Raw genomic sequence first — 18,879 nt, forward strand, 5'->3', positions numbered from 1 at the left:
ATTACAGTCTCTCATACACCTCCATGGCTCCACCAAATAAAACAAAACAAAAGCCAATGTATTCAATGCAGGAGCGACCAAAAGGGGAAGACAATATCATTATAACATATCAATCTCTTGGAACCATCGTTCATTGTCAAGAACATGGATAATGTGGACTGCCTAACCAGATGTAACTTCATGATCGAATCATCCCAAATACTGCCAAAGGTATGGTCCTTCTTAAATATGTCAAGGAAGGAGGCAAAGGTGGGGGCTTGAAAAGTGGGCTACAGAATAAATATTCCTCTTTTTTGAACCGAACAAATGTGCAGAACTAGATTTCCGCAAAAAAGAATTATTGTGCATTGATACTAGTGTTGTTTTATGTATAATCATGTCAAATAAAAGCATTATTTATACGAGGTTTGAGTTCATTGACTGTTAGTTGCACTGAGGTGCTGATGGGAAGAATGAACATGAGAACCATAATTACCCTCTTGGTAATCTTGGTCGTTGAAGGCTGTTATTGGGAAAGAGGGGTTTCAACAACTGTAACTTATGATCATAAGGCATTGGTTATTGATGGAAAGAGGAGGATTTTGCAGTCAGGCTCCATACATTATCCACGAGCTACACCTGATGTGAGTTGGAACTGAAGTTAACTGGTAATTACATGCAATTGTTGTTTTTGGCTGATTTTGAGGCAATGCTACTTTTACTGGAGAACTCCAGATGTGGCCAGGCATTATTAGCAAGGCGAAAGAAGGAGGATTGGATGTGATCGAGAGTTACGTTTTCTGGAATTATCATGAACCTGTTCGAGGGCAGGTATTAAGTAAATCATCTCTCGCTTCAATACTGAATATATTACTCTTCTTTACTTATTTGATGTGATTATAGTTGATAAGAAACATGACTGCTTGGTTTAGCATGTCGAAATGAGTAGAATATGATGAGAGGAGGACATTATCTCAACTGCTTGTATCATTAATCTGTGATAATGCCGAACTCTGGTTGTTATGTTAAGTTCTGTTTTGTGTTTGTGCCTTCTGTTTGACTTCGTGGTTTGATATCTGTTGTTGTAATGAGTATTATCTCGGTCTCACTTCTGATTTTGTCTCGTACATTTGTAGTATTACTTTGAGGGCAGATTTGATCTTGTAAGGTTCGTGAAGACGGTGCACGAAGCTGGCCTTTATGTCCATTTGAGAATTGGCCCCTACGCATGTGCTGAATGGAATTACGGGTTTGATTCTTATGCAATCTCCTTTTGATTCTGCAACAATTTGTCCATTATTTATACTTGCAAATTTTGTTTGCAACATTTTTTTTTTCGGCTTTTTTAGCCTGTAGGTAGTACTCGAAATAACTCATTACGTTATGATGTTTATGTTCTTAATTGACCAGTGTAATATTTATTCTGGTATGTCGAACTGATCAAGGCAAATTAATCTCTGACATGTTGTTTGAAGCTGTGAAATGAATTTCATTTCTTTGTATGCAGTAAGTTTTCAGTGTGAAGGTGTCCATGCTCTTCTTGACTTCTGTTTTTGACATGGACAGGGGATTCCCTGTTTGGTTGCATTTTATTCCTGGAATTAAATTTCGAACTTCGAATGAACTTTTCAAGGTAATGGGCACATAGACTTTCTAAAGATCTTTCAATTGTTTAACTGCCTAGTTAGTTTCTCAATTTACTTGCGGACAAAACCCAAGAAAAGGATTAGACCAATTTAATTGGGCCAATCTTCAAGATCAAGATGTCTGTACTTTTCTGTAATCCATGCAGAGGGAAATGAAGCGTTTCCTGAAAAAAGTAGTCAACTTAATGAAGGATGAGAATCTATTTGCATCTCAAGGCGGTCCAATCATTCTTGCACAGGTGGTTATCTCTTGCCTTTGTCATAGACTCTAGAAGTGAATTGTGTGCATTGGCTTTTGAAAATATGGTTTCTTTTCTTACTGGTTTGATTGATTGGCTCGAGTCAGTAATCCTTTTATGTAGCCTTTTGGATTGTTGATCGATTGTGTGAATGATTAGTTGGTCGTGAAGACAATATTTACTATATTGTGGACACAGCATGTGCGAAGTTTTCTTGATCCCTTCTCTCTGTAACAAGATCATGTATCCTAGGAATGTGATGATAAAGACATTGTCAGAAGAATATTGGAATTTTAATTAGTTCAAAACTTATCTATATTTTGGTGTCACGACACCAAACATGCAGGCTGGAAAACGAATCAGACTGATCTTTTGAAAGTTCCATAATCTATCTGAGCAACAAGATATCCTGTTGATAGCAACTTAATCACTTTAAAATAAATCTTTTTTTGGGTTCCCGAAGAAAGTTTGGAGCCCTAAAGTTGAAAAAGAAAAGTGACCCTTGTGTTGGGGTTGGGAGAAGTGACTTTAGTCTGTGAAAGTTTGCATGGCAATGAACTTAGGCCTTGATCTCCGGTATATCTTGGTGCTTCCTGCTTAATGTTTTACTAGTTCAAAGTTAGTACTTGTTCTTTAATTGGAAACTCAGCTGGAGAGGCATATAGAGACCGAAAGCACCATACCATGTGATCTGTCAGAGTAAAAGTGCAGTATGTTTTCAATCTTAAAATAACCCAACTTCTCTTTCGAAGTGTCCATTTCAGTGACCTGCTTCTAGCCTAATTTTTATGCAAGAAATGACCAACATCATGATTCATCAGTAACACCTGTTTCAGTGCTTGAGAATAAGTTCTATGAATCTAATTTCTTTTTTAGTTTTTGTTTTTACTTTTTATTGGCTTTTCTTGGCTTGGCTACTCATTTTTCCTTCAACCTTTTTTACTCTATAACAGGTAGAGAATGAATACGGGAATGTTGAGGATGCCTATGGAGTTGGTGGAAAGTTATATGTCAAATGGGCTGCTGAAACAGCTGTTAGTCTAAATACTACAGTCCCGTGGGTGATGTGTGCTCAGAAAGATGCACCCGATCCAATTGTATGCATACTAGCTTTCAATATTTCTTTACCAAGAATTTTTCCTGCACCATGTAATAATATACTTGTTTACTGCAAGCTAAATAAACCAAAGATCATGCAGATGGGGATGAGTTTTTATTATGCATCAGACATCAAAACTTGGTTACTTGGAAAAAGTTAAAGTTTTTGAGGGTTCAGGCTGGTGCAAATCATATTTATCTTCTTGCTTATCGGGATTGAGGGGAATGTTGGTGCATTCGAGGAATATACTAGATGGGCGGAATTTCATCAAAGCCTACTAGAAAGTGAAGTCATTAAGCATGAAGTCAATTACGCAAGGAAGAAAATATAAGGAAATCATAATGTAGTTGGAAGGGTACGGTCTTAACTTTGTAGTTAATATACTTACAGCTGGTAGGTTTGATCCCATATAACAGTTATAGAATTTGGCAGTTAGTTATTTTAAGGAAAAGAAGATTTGGCAACTAATTAACAGAACTCTTGAGAAGTCCTAAAGGAGTCAGAGAGAGCTCTACATGTAGGCCATGGAGCCCCCTAACATGTCAAGTCCTGCAGTTAGGTCCTAAGGTTTATATGCATAGGAATATTGAAAATTTATTCAGTGTGCCCCCCTCACTGGACTCGCAGTTTCTCTTGTACCATGGTCTTCTAGCATTAGTTGCTCTCCTCTCTCTGCAGAATTTTGAATTCAAGAGTGGTTGGTAAATGATGAGAATAAGAACTTAACAGACCAGAGATGCAAGATTCATTGATTATTGTTTTGCTGTTTCTGAATTAGAATGACGGTGGACATGGAAGAGGATGTTGTAAAAACATACACTGAACTGCTTCTTCATTGGCTTAGGTGATAGAAACTCTGATTAGTCACTCCCCTACTGCCTTAATTTTATGTGCTTAACAACTCTGATAGAAACTCTGAAAGGTACATGCTATCTGCTGATTTAAAGGCCCAATATTGTGGCTAAGCATCATATTTGATATCTTTATTACATGTTGTGCATGAGTTTTGAAGATCCTATAAAACTTTCCTGATGTACTAAACTTTAATAATGCAGATAAACACATGCAATGGCTTTTATTGTGATGGATTCACCCCAAATTCCCCTTCCAAGCCAGCAATGTGGACAGAAAATTACCCTGGATGGTTGGATCACGAGCCCTTCATGCCCTCAATGAATTATTTACTGGCATAGTTGTAGATTATTTTGACTTATTTTCCAGTTCATTACTTAGGTTGGAATTTCTGAGAACCTTGTCTGGCTTGCAGGTTTCTTGCATTTGGTTATCCCATCCCTTATCGACCTGTTGAGGACATTGCTTTTGCAGTAGCACGCTTTTTCGAGAAAGGTGGAACTTTTCAAAACTATTACATGGTAGGTGATATGTATGTAAATTTGTTAGTACAGCTGCAAAATAATCTGGTGCTTTGAACTTCGATTATACAGGACTTCAACTTAATTTCTTTTTCAGTACTTCGGTGGCACCAACTTTGGGCGAACTGCAGGAGGTCCTTTGATTGCAACAAGCTATGATTATGATGCTCCACTGGATGAATATGGTAAACTTTCTTAAATGTTGTTAGTTGCAATTGGTCTTATGAAGGGATGTGAAACAGTATGCACGCAATATTATTAATGGTGACCTTCATTGTTCGCTATCTTGCACAGTATCTTGTTTAAAGTCATTCCTGTAAAAACTAGATGGAGTGCATGACAATGTAACAGATGGAACTTAATGAATTGCCCACATTAGAAGCTACCACCAGAATACTCAGAACAGGAAAACTAACTTGAAATGGAGAAGTTTTGTCATCTCTACTCCCTGTCTTTTTATCCAATGAATTTCTTCTTTGATTCATCTATAGAAATGTAGGGGCGGGGTGTGATCTGTAACCGCCACTCTAACAAAGCCCCTGGCTGATCTGATATAGAAAACTTCTTCGAATTGCTGCCTGGGTATACACATCATCTGATCAATTTTATGCTGTTAAAGTTTATTTCAGATACTGGGTTTATCAGTTAACACGTTGCCTAATCATAAGATCTCAGTTAACTTGGCTGCATCATTGACTCACTGGCATATTATGGTGAATCTTTGTTCTGTCTGCAATGTGATCATACATCCATCTTTTTAGCTTTGACTCAGTTATTTCTAGAAGTTACTCAAAACGCCAAGTCGACTGGGAGCTGCCGGCTCCCATTACATTATCGTTCAGTTTTGGCTAGATTTTTTTCACAAAAAAAAGAAAAGAAGAAAAAGTGAAGTGTGCTGTCATCTCTCTATTTGCTTTATTCTTCTCTCTCTTACAATTTAGCATCCCGACTCTTCGTATTTGCTATAGTTTTCATGTTCAAGTTGCCTGCCAAGATATGGACAGACATTGAATTTCTTTTTTCTGCTTTATAACAATGTGGTTGAAAGAAGAATTGAATTGATAGAAATCCTCATCCAAGGAGTTTCAGTTACTGGTCAGATTATGAGATGATAAATGATGCAGGTTTTATTAGACAGCCAAAATGGGGACACCTGCGTGACTTGCACATTGCAATTAAGCATTGTGAAGACTATTTGGTTGAAGCAGATCCATCTAGAGTATCACTTGGTATGAACCTTGAGGTATGCAATGCTCCAACTCCCTCATGACCGATTATAGTGAGAAACTGAAATTGCCAAGTTTGGAATAATGTTTTGAAAGGCATAACTGATTATTGAATAGTTATAAACTTTGGTGAGGATATACAATGTTTCCTTTCAAGTATCCTTTACCCAGGATACATTTTGGAAGGTAGAAGAATTTGGTTGCTGAAGATTTTGTATTGCTTTTGGAACTTATAATGGATGTCATGATGAATTAACCTGCTTATGTTTCAGGATATTCTGCCCCACACCCCCCCCCCCCCCCCCCAAAAATGTTCTGAGTGATTAGGTTACCAGCTAACTGATTTTGCCTCATATGTACTTGGTCCTGTAACTTGCTTATGATGTTGAATTACAGAATTTTACACCTGATATAGGAATAAAACGTAAAACCAAAGAAAAATGTTGCTGAATGTGCTCTTTTTAATTCCATCATCTTGACAGGATTAATTTGTTTGATCAGGCACACGTGTACTATAAAACTTCAAACGATTGTGCAGCCTTTCTTGCTAACTATGACAGCAAAGGAGATGCCAACGTCACATTCAAGGGGAATTCATATTTCCTTCCTGCTTGGTCTGTGAGCATTCTTCCAGACTGCAAAAATGTTGTTTTCAACACAGCAAAGGTAACTTGTGATACACTTGCGTTAAGTTACACGCAGGATAGACACAGCGAAAGGCCAAGTTTTAAATCACATGTTGACTTTTTTGGCCTAATATCTAATCCCACATCGGTGGGATTAGTTGTAGGTGCAAGGCTTGAGAGTTATAAATTAACTCTCAAACCTTCCCAATTAAATACACCAAAGAGATACCAAAGAATTATTTGTAATTCTTTCTTCTTCCAAAATTATTAAGAACGCACCCGAAAATTGATAACGGAGTTCGGCCAATTTGACCTAATTTCCGGACACCGCCTAAACGACCCGCTCTTAATAATTTTGGGAGAAGAAAGAATAATAAATAATTTTTTAGTATTTCATTGGTGTATCTAATTGGGAAGGCTTGAGAGTTAATTTATAACTTTCAAGCCTTGCACCTACAACTATTCTCATCGATGTGGGATTAGAAATTATGCCAAAAGGTGGAGATTTGTTGACTTTTTTGGCATAATTTCTAATCTCACATCGGTGGGATTAGTTGTAGGTGCAAGGCTAGGATTAGTTGTAGGTGTAAGGCAAATTAACTTTCAAACCTTCCCAATTAGATACACTAAAGAGACACCAAAGAATTATTTGTAATTCTTTCTTCTCCTAAAATTATTAAGAGCGGGTCGTTTAGGCGGTGTCCGGAGATTAGGCAAAATTGGCCCAATTCCGTTATCAATTTTCGGGTGCATTCTTTTCTTATCTCTTTTATTTATTCCGCATTTATTTAATAGTTTCTTTTCAATTGTAGTATAGTATTCAATATATTTGTCGGGTTTATTTGTAGTGTTTTATACGGTTCTTCTGGGTATATTTTTCTTATTCGTGTGTACGTACTATTTATGTATACACGGATCTGATTCCCTCTAGCCTTTCCTGGGAAATTTACTTCGAATCGTAATTCTGTCTAAAGAGATTGTTTTAACGATCTTTCTTGGGAATTACTGAATCGGTTTAAATCACTAATTGAATTTTTGAGTGGGAAATTACCCGATTTCCCCAACATCACAGCCCTGCTTAAGTTTAGAAATTTTTGCAACTCTTTCAAGATTTACTTATTTTGAATGGAGATTGTCCTAGTGCTGCATCTTCTTCTCGTCCACTCTGCCAAAGAGAGAAAATCTGTTTAGCTACGATGACGGCATGCTTGTGAATGAATGGAGCTTCTTTTTCGATTTTGGAATTTCTTGTTAACAATTACTGCTGACTAGTCTGCCAAGCAAACAGAGTTCTCTAGTTGGTTTTGATGTGCTTTATACAGCATTGCACTTAACCTGTAAAGAGTCTATGGTTCTACTGATTTAGATAAAAGCATTTAATGCCAAAGATAAAGTAAAAACTTCGAAAAAAGACTACTGATTTCACAGTCAATATCATATACATGAGTTCAAGACTGGAAGCACACCCGGAAGGAACTACACTAATTAAACTGCACATTTACATTATGACCATAGCCTTTATTGCCAAAATCTGTTACTTGTGAATTCATTTGAAGCTTTCAAATTTTACTTTTTACTTTTTCTTTGTATGTATTAAGTTTTTAACTGAAAGTTGACAGGACAATAGCCTGTTAAAATATTTTGGTGCACACAATCACCAAAGATGTAGGTAATATATATATATATACACGCGCGCGTGGGGGCATATATAAATGTCGTTGACATATGAAAGTTTCTTCATTGACAGCCCAATTGCTGTTCCTCAGTTTCTCATATGTTTTATTCAACACGAGTTTCAGTCCTAGTGCTGTGTAACATGAACCTTCATATTTCAGTTGCTTTAATTATGTTTAGCAATATGCTTGTTATGAGAGGATCTATGACTCGTATCACATGGAACATGCAATTAACTTGTTTCCCTAAGAATTTTTCTCTGTGGATTTCAATTTCATTTTGGTAAATTTGTTTTATGTTTCAATGCTAGTGTTGCCCTGTTTCATGACCATCTTGATTAAACACTCTATATATTTTTTTGTGGGTGATGGCCAAGGTTGTGTCCCAAAAGACCCTTGATGATGTTTCATTTGTACGTAATACGATTACAAGGAAGTCTTCTTTGGCGTCATCAGCATGGGATTGGTATAAAGAGAGAGTGGGCATTTGGGGCAGCAACTCATTTACAGCATCAGGTTTACTAGAGCAGATAAATACAACAAAAGATGCGAGTGATTTTCTATGGTACACAACAAGGTAACTAGTACACCAGGTATCTTGCTGGTTATGATGGTTTATGTGAGTTGGTTGGCCTAATACTGTTATTGGCTCGGTGATGTACATTTCTGGGATAATATTACAGAACTTCACCCTCCCCCGTCCTGCCCCATCTTGTTGTGTCTTTGTGGGAGACATTAGTGTCATAAACGCAAACATGAGTTTCTGGGTCATCGTAGAACTAGATTAGGTATTGATGGCTATAGTTTGTTTGTTAGAATGTCAAATCTTTCAAAGTTTCTTCTGGGTAGTTTTTGTTTTGAATTGAGTTTTCCTTTCGAAACCCAAAGCGAATTATCAAGTTTCACTGAGTTTAACTTCCAGAAGCAACTGCTTGCACTCCTAATATCATTACAATTGGGATGCAGGCTTACTAGTTTTTTCACAATTTCTTTCTGCGTCTTACGAGACATTTGTCTAATACCTTTTTCTCTTGTTGTCATCAGTGTAAATGTGGATGAGAAAATTGAACGAGATCACAAGAATGTAGTAGTCTTGAGTATTGCAAGTTTGGGGCATGCAGCACTCGTTTTCGTGAACAAGAGGCCAGTAGGTAACCACGCATTGCTCAGATTTCTTGACTTCAAAAATTTTGCAGTACTCGGTTGTTCTGAAAGTTACATTATATACTTGTCTCCCAACATTGACGCTGGTATATATATCTTTGATTAAGATGACCAGAGCAAGTTTGCAATTCTAAGTGCTAATATTACTTGTAGATCAGAAGACTGTCTATCGTAGCAATTTGCTTTCTAAATACCCATGAAACATTAGTTCTGACATGTTGAGCCTTGCATCATCTTCCAATAAAATCACTCCTTTTCAAATATGGTATGACTAATTGGTAGCATACATGTTGACTAATTAAATGCATACATGTGACATTTGTAGTTGGTAATTTTTACTGACGTGACATCAAATATGTCCTAGTTTAGTTCAGGATCATCATACAGATTTCTACTGTAGGTATGGCATCCAAATGTTGGTTAGAAAGTGCATATCTGTGAATGCCTGTGTATCTGCAAACGGTTTTTTTTTTTTTGTGGTCTTTTCTTGTAGGATTTGGTTATGGTAATCATGATGATGCCAGCTTTGTGCTTAAAAAGAAAATTAGTCTCAACCCTGGAAACAACACGTTGGATGTATTGAGCATGATTGTTGGTTTGCAGGTATGCAATTTTTCTTTTGTTTTTCTTTTTCTGTTTAGTTATGAAATTAAAGATTGCATTGTATCCTTGGCTGCTTTTCTTTTTGACAAACAGTAGAATTTTGATGTAAACATGATTTTGCAGGTAAGAGGAACAAATTTAATGTGTACATGTGCTGCATTGTCAACTTCTGGGTTGCTAGATTCTTTTATGTCCAAAGAATTAACTTATGATGCATGTTTTCTTGATAAGAAACATCACCTTGAAAAGTTGTTGGCCGCACCATTTGTCTTCCTAAACTTCATCTGGAAGAGGATTTTTAATGTTGATACAAAATGACAAGAATGGTACCTCTTGTGTAGTGATTTGATTTTGGGATGCTAGTTTTCTTTCTCCATTCATTGTAAAGTTGTTCCCCTTTTTCCTTGTAAACCATGTGGAAAGTAGAGGCAAATCTGGTGCTTTGCATGTTAAAATTGACTCACAAAAAGCTGTCTGAGGTCCATGGCATGGATTTTTGTCTTCTTTCATTGCATGATTGATGGTAGCCTGCATTAACCAACAAGTTCAGAATGTTACATAAAGTCTGGCACTTTCTGTCTTGTGCTTTTATATCGTCAAGCAATTCTCTGACACTAAAACAAATCACCAGAACTATGGACCATGGTTTGACATTCAAGGTGCAGGAGTTAATTCTGTTGTTCTCAGTGGTTTGAAGAATGCTAAGGAAAATCTTTCTTCAAAAAGATGGAACTATCAGGTTCTTACCTCTGCCCTCACGCAATATGTTTCAGCATCCAATGTTCTTATTCAATGTTTGTATTGATATTGTTGCACTCAGATAGATAATATGATTAACTTCTGTAAATATATTGATCATGTAACTTTATTTCATTTACTTGTTAACCAGAAAAACCATGGGCACTCTGTATGATTTCCCACTGCAATATATAATGTCCAATCCTATTAATGGATAATATATATGGGCAAACCATCTTAGGTTTTTGGTGCATTTACAACTTTAGATTCTAGTTCAGTTAAAAGTTATCCAAAAAAATAATAAAATAGAGCATTAAGAAACAGGTTCTGTTCGTCAAAAGTAGCATGCCAGAGTGGGAAAGGCAAGGGCAGTCATGCCTCTATGTATAAGAGATCAAAATCATATGAAATGGTACTAGAAGTAATGCTGGTGAATGATTAAAACTTCGACTGAGTGACATTGGATGAATGTTGAATGTAACATTCTCACAAATGTAATAGTAGATTTTGAGAATTGGAGCTTTATTAACTCAGTAAATACTCTATGTACTATCCAACATTGCGTTTGGACTCGAAGAAACGACTGCCAAAATTTCTGTGACTCTGTCATTCTATATTCCCTTGCCAGAATTTACTAAGCTGTTGTTCATGGAAACTGTGAAAAGAGAGAGAACTTATCTTGGGTTTAATGAAGCAAATTTGACCAATTATGGACTTGGCATGCTATTTTCAGGTGGGACTCGAAGGAGAATCCCTTGGATTATATAAAGTAAATCTTCAAAATAGTTCACTATGGAAAAAGGGAAATGCTTTACCGACCAATCAGAGCCTAATATGGTACAAGGTAAGTCATGTGGATGATGTTTTCTAGTCTATTGAGTTGAAAAAGAGATAGCAAACTTTAATGCGTGCATAGCTGTAATCTGACAGTAGATATAGCAGAAACATCAGCTGTCACGAGAAATCATTCCAGCTTAGTATAATTAGGTGAAATTGAATGAATATTCTGGCATGCGACAGGGGGTAAAATATGCTAGGTACCTCTGCAGCATGCTTAGTTTGCTTCTATTTCTCTCAGGCCACCTTTCTTGCTCCTGATGGAAAAGGTCCAGTATCCGTTGATCTCTCCAGCATGGGGAAGGGTCAAGCATGGGTAAATGGTCGGAGTATAGGGCGATACTGGCCTGCCTATCACTCTCCATCAACTGGCTGCACCGACAATTGTGACTACAGGGGAAGCTATAATGCGTGGAAATGCTTGAAGAAATGTGGTCAACCTACTCAAACATTGTAAGTTCGAATCACACATATGGCCTCTGAAATTGATTCACTCATGTTCTGTCAAATTTTATCCACTAATCTATGAACATTCCAGCAGTTGGCACTGTTTAAAACTGAACGCCAACATCTTTTCTGTTCTTCATTTGATTCTGTATAAAGGGACAAATTTCGGGACTAATTATGTAACACATAAATTATGTTAGGTACCATATACCACGCCATTGGTTACATGCAGGCGAGAATATACTCGTTCTCCACGAAGAGATAGGAGGTGACCCTTCAAAAATTTCTTTGGTCACACGGACTGGGCAAGAAATCTGTGCAAGTTTGTCAGAGGCTGACCTTCCACCTTCTGATACTTGGAACCCAAAAGTAGGATTTTCGTCTGAAGTCCCTCAAGTTCGGCTGACCTGCGACCAAGGTTGGCACATAGCTTCAATTCGCTTTGCCAGCTTTGGAACTCCAGAAGGAGATTGTGGAGCATACATGCAAGGGAGTTGTCATGCCAATGTGACTTCCATCTATCAACAGGTGAGAAAATTTTCTGTTTCCCATATTTGCCAGGGTTTTTACCAATGATAACAGCCTTCAAGTTATTCAGCAGCTTGGCAATTTAAAACCATTGCGTTTAGTCCTTATAAAGAGCCGATCTTGTCCCTCGCGAATGCAGCACAAGTATCATGCCCTTCTAAGTGAAAATACGCTAGCGTTGGTGATTATCATGTGATATTCTTACTCTGCATCTTTTGCCATTGTGATACCTGGCGAAGCTTTCGAATACTAATTGTTCTTTACTTCGAACTTGTTTCATCTGGGAGAATCTCCATTAATTTGCTTCAATGTTGTCTGTTAAGATAGTTTTTGACATGCTTCAATGTTGACACTGCAGGCTTGCGTGGGCAAACAGCAATGTTCAGTTCCTCTCTTTGCAGCTAACCTCAGAGACCCATGTCCTGGGGTGCTGAAAAGGGTGGCAGTTCAAGCTCTTTGCAGTGTTTGAGACACAAATCAATCCTTCTCATGATTACTAGACTCGACTCAGAACGGACGTTTGTCTTACAAGTTACCATTTCGCTATTTCTTGAGCTTGTCAAAAGCAAAAACTGTGAGGAAACCATTCCGGCTCATGTCCATATTACCCTGCCGGAAAATGGTCCCTGCCATTTCGGTTATACATAATTGCATTTGATCTACTTCAAATCTTTTTAGAGTCCTGAACTTAGAATTCGCTCCTAAGCAAGCACTTCAACAACGCGTCTAAAGGGAACACCACCATAATTTGAACTTTACTACATCCATGTCTTGCCTAGACCTAGAACAGTGAAGTCCAGACATAGCCAGAGGAATGAATCTCCATAAATGAGAAATTGGGGTCACTGCGTTTTGACTCATTAACATGTAGAAGTTCTCCACCTAGCAAGCATTGAGGCCAAAAATGCAGCAACTTTTACATTTATTTAGTTTATACAATGAATTACAGATGGAGCAGGAAATGCCTATGCTTTGAAAAAAGGCACATTTTTTAGACTTGAAAACTTAATAGCACTGATTTAGTGAAATGATAAAAAGATGCAGAGCACCTTATTTAATACAAAAAAAAAAAAAAAAAAAAAATTCATATCCTTGAGGTCCTATCCTATGTAGCTTTTCTCAGCAACCCTTACTAAGGGTTAAGCTCGTTGAGGCTTAAGTTTAATAAATGGGAAAGGCAATGGCAGTTCCTATAAGTATATATGCTTCTATGATCATGTTGAACCCATGCTGTTCCGTGGGTATAGTCATTCAGAAGTAAAAAGTTTACCATCTATAACAAACGGTTTGTCATGCACACACACAGCATTTTTCCATTATGCACTGCTAATATACGAGATAATCCGCATGTAAAGAAGCACAAATTATACAACAAGGAGTATCTTCCCAATGTGCTTGCTGCTTTCCATTAGCTTGTGACCTTCTGAAGCTTGACCTAATGGTAAATACTTGTAAACTACTGGTTTCACCTTGCCTGCAGCGATTGCTGGCCAAACATTCTTCTCCACTTCACTGATGATTAAAGCTTTGTTTTCCTTGCTTCTATTGCGCAATCCAGCAGCTGCAACAGAATATTTATGGAGTTAATGTCGTAGAGAACTCTACCATGCAAGGAGACATACTTTAAAAATTTAATCCATGTCTTGCAATGAGCCACCAGCAGAAGATAAAAGATTTCAGTCATCAATTTTGATTCAGAAAATACAAGGAAATCTCCTCAGCAAAGTTCATATTTAACTTGATGGACAAATATATATACATTCAACTGCCACAGGGCAGCTTGCACACTCTCACTCTCCCACCACATCTGAACTTCACGCATGCATATATACAACCATAGCACATATTGATGGAACATTCACCAACAGCTACCTCCTCCCTTTACCCCCTTTCCCTCCCCAAACTTCATGCACGCACATGTATAGCTTTAGCAACATATCAATGCCTCTCCTCGCCTTAACTTATGCACGCATACAAATAGCCGTAGCAACATATCAATGCATCATTCACCCAACTGTCAATGAAACTAGATAGTGGTGCACCGAGATGACCAGGAACAGAATTCAGGCAAAGAATGGCTTGCAGGAAGTTTACAATTGTCAGCAGAAAAGCTCTGACAGGGAGTTGAGAGTTGGCCAGATATGGAAGATTATCAGGTTTCATTCTTTGAATCTTTTGGATGCCATTCACTAACCTATGCCCCACCATTCCTGTGGCGTTTCCATGTCAGCCACAATTTTAAGTTTTATTTAAAGTTTAACTGCCACTTTTCCTAAGTCCAATTTGATTGCAATCTTCTCATATGAATGAACAAAATCCAGAAATTCTGAAAGAGTAAATGGAAATGCAACGCCCGCTCCATGAGATGCTGCGATTTGAAAGCATGAAAAGCTTCAAGGCACATTTTCAGGGGATTGTGTTCCCTAGGTCCATTGGGTGGAGTTGGTAGCAACTAAAGTAACTTTTGTTGCAATCACAATGGTCAGAATAAATAAATATGTATCTCCGCATTTTTATTTCCTCAAAATGCTTCCATTCATACTCGCAATTCAAAGACATGCCCTGAACCATTAGGGCAAAACCAAAAATGTTTTTCAAAACAAAAAAGTTAATAAAAAAGAAAAAGAAAAAAGAAAAATCATGCAGATACTAAAACTATGTATCCGACGGGGAGGCTCAACATACCTTGCACTGTGAGACGTCTCGCAAGCATACCTGAAAGATTCACTTCAGTTACCGTCCCACCCATAAAGCCAATAATAAAAAGCCTCCCACCAAGATTCAGGCTGTCCAAATTCCGCTGGAAGTACGACCCACCAAGGTTGTCTAGTATAACATCAACACCTATCTCATAGCACATAGAATCAGTTTTTCCTCCAGAGGAATGCAAAAAGAGATGATAGGGTAGAAGTATTTATACCTCCATGTGGATAATGATAATGATATTAAAAAAGCAACTGCAAAAGAAATAGTCAACATGAACAGTAGATATTCATATTCAAACCTTTTCCTCCTGTTTCTTCCTTCACACGGGCTACAAAATCCTGAGTCTTGTAATTGATACAAACATCTGCCCCGAGATCCTTGCAAGCAGCTAGTTTTTCATCACTTCCTAATGGACAAAAAAAACAGTTAACTGAAGATCCATATGAAACATCCACTGATAAGACTAGCTAGTCAACCTGCTGTGACAAATACTTTGGTCACTCCATAATATTTGGCAATTTGGATGGCAAATGTACCAATTCCACTAGAACCTCCATGCACCTGGAAAGAAATATATAATTTAACTGGCTTGTTGCATCACATCTCATGAAGGATTTAAATTTCAAAACGAAGCTTATCCAGAAATGATGGAAAGTCCCTTAAACACAAATATTTTCCCCTCCAATCCACCACCTTGATATGATTTCATCCTATAACCTAACAAATTCTTTGAAGTTGAGTCCAACTTTAAAGATTACAAGAACTTGGAGATGACCATAACTCCTCACCCCAGACCCTACTGCTATGATCAAAGAAGTAAAGTTAGGTGTCCAAAGGACAAAGTATTTCCGATATGACTAATCTTCTGTGTTCTAAATATCATAGTATACAATCTCACAAAAGTACCATAAGTTCCTTGACACTGACATGGCATTGCGAAATAAGTGACAATACATCAGATTTCTATCCCCAAAAGACACAAAAGAACCTGTTTTTAAAAGGAAATTGGAAAAAAAATACTAATCAAGAAGCTTCAGTTCATGAATCACCAGAAGAGTCTCCCCCGCAGAAAGTCGGCTCATCATGAAGATGGTTGACCAAACAGTGCAAGCTACCTCAGGAAAACTAGCTGCATCTTGCAAAGAAACACCAGATGGAACAGGAAGAACTTGTCCTGCAGGCACAGCTACTTTCTCTGCGTATCCCCCTCCACTAACAAGAGCACATACCTGCATAAATCCAACACATTTTTGTCAATGTATTTGCACACGTATTACCACCAGAAGAATTAAATTCCAGTAACATGTAAGACATCCTCCTATCTAATTCTTAATTTGGAAAACCTCCTGTTACCCATCACACGTAACAGTGTGTGAGTAGGAGGAAAAGGGGAGAGGAAAGTGAGATAGACAGAGACAAGAGTGGAAGAGAAAGAGAGATAGATATAGACAAGAGAGGGAGAGTGGGCCAGGAAGTGCAGAGAGTAAATCTAGGTATTTGTGGTAACATCTGTTCAAGCTAGGTAGGGAATTTAGAAATTTATAATTTAAAAGGCCAGCAAAACAGGAACTGGCGTAATAACAAAAGATTCATGAAATTTTCTCGTCTAAGGCAATAGTATGAAAAAAACCTGGCTTTTTTCTCCAGAGTTCATGAAGTTTAACTTGAAAATCTAACAAGTGCAACTGTAAAAGCCTATTAGCCCATTCATGTTTGGCTATGTAAAATGCTTTTTTATACTACACTCTCTGACACTAAATAATTAGATGGAATTACATTTGATCACATCTTATTTGATATCCTCATTCTATACTAAGTTCTTGTCTCTCAAATCCTCCTTTTTCTGATTGATTATCATAAACACAACTCTTCCAGCTATCCAGTAAATTTGCCACATGTCCAAATCGTCTTAATCTATGTCAACTTATTCTGTTATGCCTAGAGGTTATGTCATCAAACTACTGAAAATGGCTGGAAGCCCTTGTCCTAAATCACTCACTAACTCATTCAATACTTCCTTAATAACATGTACCAGCAAGCTCTCTTCCAAAAGTAATCTTAAAACTCACTTCATTTTTCCCAATCGCCCGATGCAATCAGGACAGTCAAATATTTGATCTCAATGAGAACATATACACAACTGAACTACTAGCATCGTTCTTTTGCAGTCACAAAATTTTAGGCTTCATGACCGCATAAGGAAACCAGGAGTTTTAAAGTAGTTTCAAGCCAGCCAAAACGTACAGCCAGTGCAATGTACATAATTCAGGAAAGTCCTCTCCAGAAACTAATAAAGTTCCAATCTTCACGCTGAAGACCATAAAACCTCAAGAAAAATAAAACAACCCAGTTAATTAGTATGTAGTCTAAATATCAAAGAAATGCTTTAGCAACTTTATTCGATTCCTTTCATTGAATGAAATTCATTCTCTCAATAGTCAGCAGTCACAGAAAATTATACAAGCTACACGGCCTGCACTATTAAAAGTAAAATCCTCTCTAGAGATTCAAGTTTCAATTTTTATTCTCAAAACAATCAAATTTCAAGAAAAGGAAACCAACCCACTTAATTATTCATAAAACATCACAGGAAATGCTTCACCAACCATAATCCAATCCTAGTCCAATTAATTTGAAAATATTGTTGAAGATTTGCCCCTGACCTGATCACCAATTTTCCACCTAGTAACATCCTTGCCAACAGCTTCAATGGTACCAGAGCATTCAAGACCAGGGTACTCACTATCTCCCTGAGGGGGAGGGTATTTGCCCTGGCGTTGAAGGGTGTCTGCTCTGTTGAGAGCAGCAGCTGCAACTTTAATCAAGACCTCGTCATCTTTGATTTGTGGGTCTTCTACTTCTTTCAATTGCAACACTTCTGGGCCACCGGGGCTTGTGATCACCACAGCCTTCATCGTTCCTGAATTGTTTTCTTACGTGTTCTTCTCAGTGTGCGAGTCCAGAAGCGGTGTTTGTTTTGACAAGAAGGTTTTTGCTGTCTCTTGACGTGGATTTATGTAGCATACTAGAGAAGTTTACACGACCGGGCGGCTGTGACTGGCCAACTTTGGAGTTTGGACCGACTCTTGTTCCCTATCCATCAAATTCTAAAAAAAAAAAAAAGAAAGAAATACTCCTTCGTCCCAATTATTTAGTTATATTTAGGTAATTCAACTTTTTAAAAATAATAATTTGATTGTGATGTTTGTACTTTTCTTTTCAATTTTACCCCCACAAATTCAAATTTGAAATTTAAATGGTAACATACATATAATTAGAAAGAATGGCTATATTAGAAAGAGAAACTAAAAGTTGTTTTGACTTTTACAACATAACAAATGTTTTGGAACATTCTAAAATAGAAAGTATGACACTTTTAATGGGATAGAAAGAGTAATATATATCTAGTTCGAAAAGGGGGAACTATAGTTTTTCATTTTTTTTAAATGAACTTAAAGTTTTAAACATAAAACTTATCTGTCGAATCTTTTGTTCCCAATTCTAATTTCTAAAAGAATAACCAAACGCTCTCTATTTCCCATCCTCAAATTCAAAGATCGTTGTTTTCTTTTGTAATTCTATTAGATTTTGTTTAATTTTAGAAATACCAATGCATTTTGTTTAATTTCAAAATTTGGTTGTGGTTTGTGTAGGATTTAAGATTTTTTTTGTAGTAGGTACAATTGAAATGAATTTATTTATTTGAATTCACAATTTTAAAACTTTATTTGCGTTTAAAAATATTTGACATTTTATCATGTGATGTTTTAAATTGGTTCATGGGATATCCTATTCTGTGCACAAATGTGTGCGCATGTGTGTATATACATAATCATCGAATCAAGATTGAAACAGTTTGACTGATTGAATCTCGACCCAATCACTTTCCTAATTCAAATAACGGTTCGAGTTTCAAGACATAGCTAATACATCTCAATGGCTTTTAAAAGCATGATATGCCAGAGAGCTTTTACGTTCAAAACATACTTTCATTC

General features: G+C 37.1%; 2 protein-coding genes across 2 annotated transcripts; one reads left to right on the top strand and one right to left on the bottom strand.

Annotated features, from left to right (window-relative positions):
* Nucleotides 1-284: 284 nt before the first annotated feature.
* On the top strand, nucleotides 285-12,939 carry LOC113760787 (beta-galactosidase 6-like). The gene is made up of 19 exons (XM_027303508.1): nucleotides 285-623; nucleotides 715-810; nucleotides 1,116-1,228; nucleotides 1,546-1,612; nucleotides 1,772-1,864; nucleotides 2,818-2,961; nucleotides 4,019-4,107; nucleotides 4,231-4,336; nucleotides 4,434-4,521; nucleotides 5,461-5,579; nucleotides 6,064-6,228; nucleotides 8,239-8,438; nucleotides 8,906-9,012; nucleotides 9,519-9,628; nucleotides 10,260-10,367; nucleotides 11,100-11,210; nucleotides 11,445-11,656; nucleotides 11,851-12,178; nucleotides 12,537-12,939. Exons 1-19 carry the CDS (start codon nucleotides 444-446, stop codon nucleotides 12,645-12,647), a joined length of 2,547 nt encoding a protein of 848 aa, XP_027159309.1. The 5' UTR covers nucleotides 285-443; the 3' UTR covers nucleotides 12,648-12,939.
* Nucleotides 12,940-13,394: 455 nt separating this feature from the next.
* LOC113760788 (quinone oxidoreductase PIG3) lies at nucleotides 13,395-17,891 on the bottom strand. The gene is made up of 6 exons (XM_027303509.1): nucleotides 17,548-17,891; nucleotides 15,934-16,113; nucleotides 15,361-15,445; nucleotides 15,183-15,290; nucleotides 14,864-15,022; nucleotides 13,395-13,739 (listed from the first exon to the last, which is right to left on the bottom strand). Exons 1-6 carry the CDS (start codon nucleotides 17,797-17,799, stop codon nucleotides 13,543-13,545), a joined length of 981 nt encoding a protein of 326 aa, XP_027159310.1. The 5' UTR covers nucleotides 17,800-17,891; the 3' UTR covers nucleotides 13,395-13,542.
* Nucleotides 17,892-18,879: the final 988 nt, after the last annotated feature.

Source organism: Coffea eugenioides, chromosome 2 (genome assembly GCF_003713205.1).
Source record: "Coffea eugenioides isolate CCC68of chromosome 2, Ceug_1.0, whole genome shotgun sequence".
Taxonomy (NCBI): Eukaryota; Viridiplantae; Streptophyta; class Magnoliopsida; order Gentianales; family Rubiaceae; genus Coffea; species Coffea eugenioides.

Coding starts and splice junctions, on each gene's coding strand:
- LOC113760787 (XM_027303508.1), top strand. CDS start 444: ATGGGAAGAATGAACATGAGAACCATAATTACCCTCTTGGTAATCTTG. Junction 624..714: donor ATCCACGAGCTACACCTGAT/GTGAGTTGGAAC, acceptor GGAGAACTCCAG/ATGTGGCCAGGCATTATTAG. Junction 9,629..10,259: donor GCATGATTGTTGGTTTGCAG/GTATGCAATTTT, acceptor ACAAATCACCAG/AACTATGGACCATGGTTTGA.
- LOC113760788 (XM_027303509.1), bottom strand. CDS start 17,799: ATGAAGGCTGTGGTGATCACAAGCCCCGGTGGCCCAGAAGTGTTGCAA. Junction 15,446..15,933: donor CTGCGGGGGAGACTCTTCTG/GTGATTCATGAA, acceptor ATTTCTTTCCAG/GTGCATGGAGGTTCTAGTGG. Junction 15,291..15,360: donor CAAAGTATTTGTCACAGCAG/GTTGACTAGCTA, acceptor TTTGTCCATTAG/GAAGTGATGAAAAACTAGCT.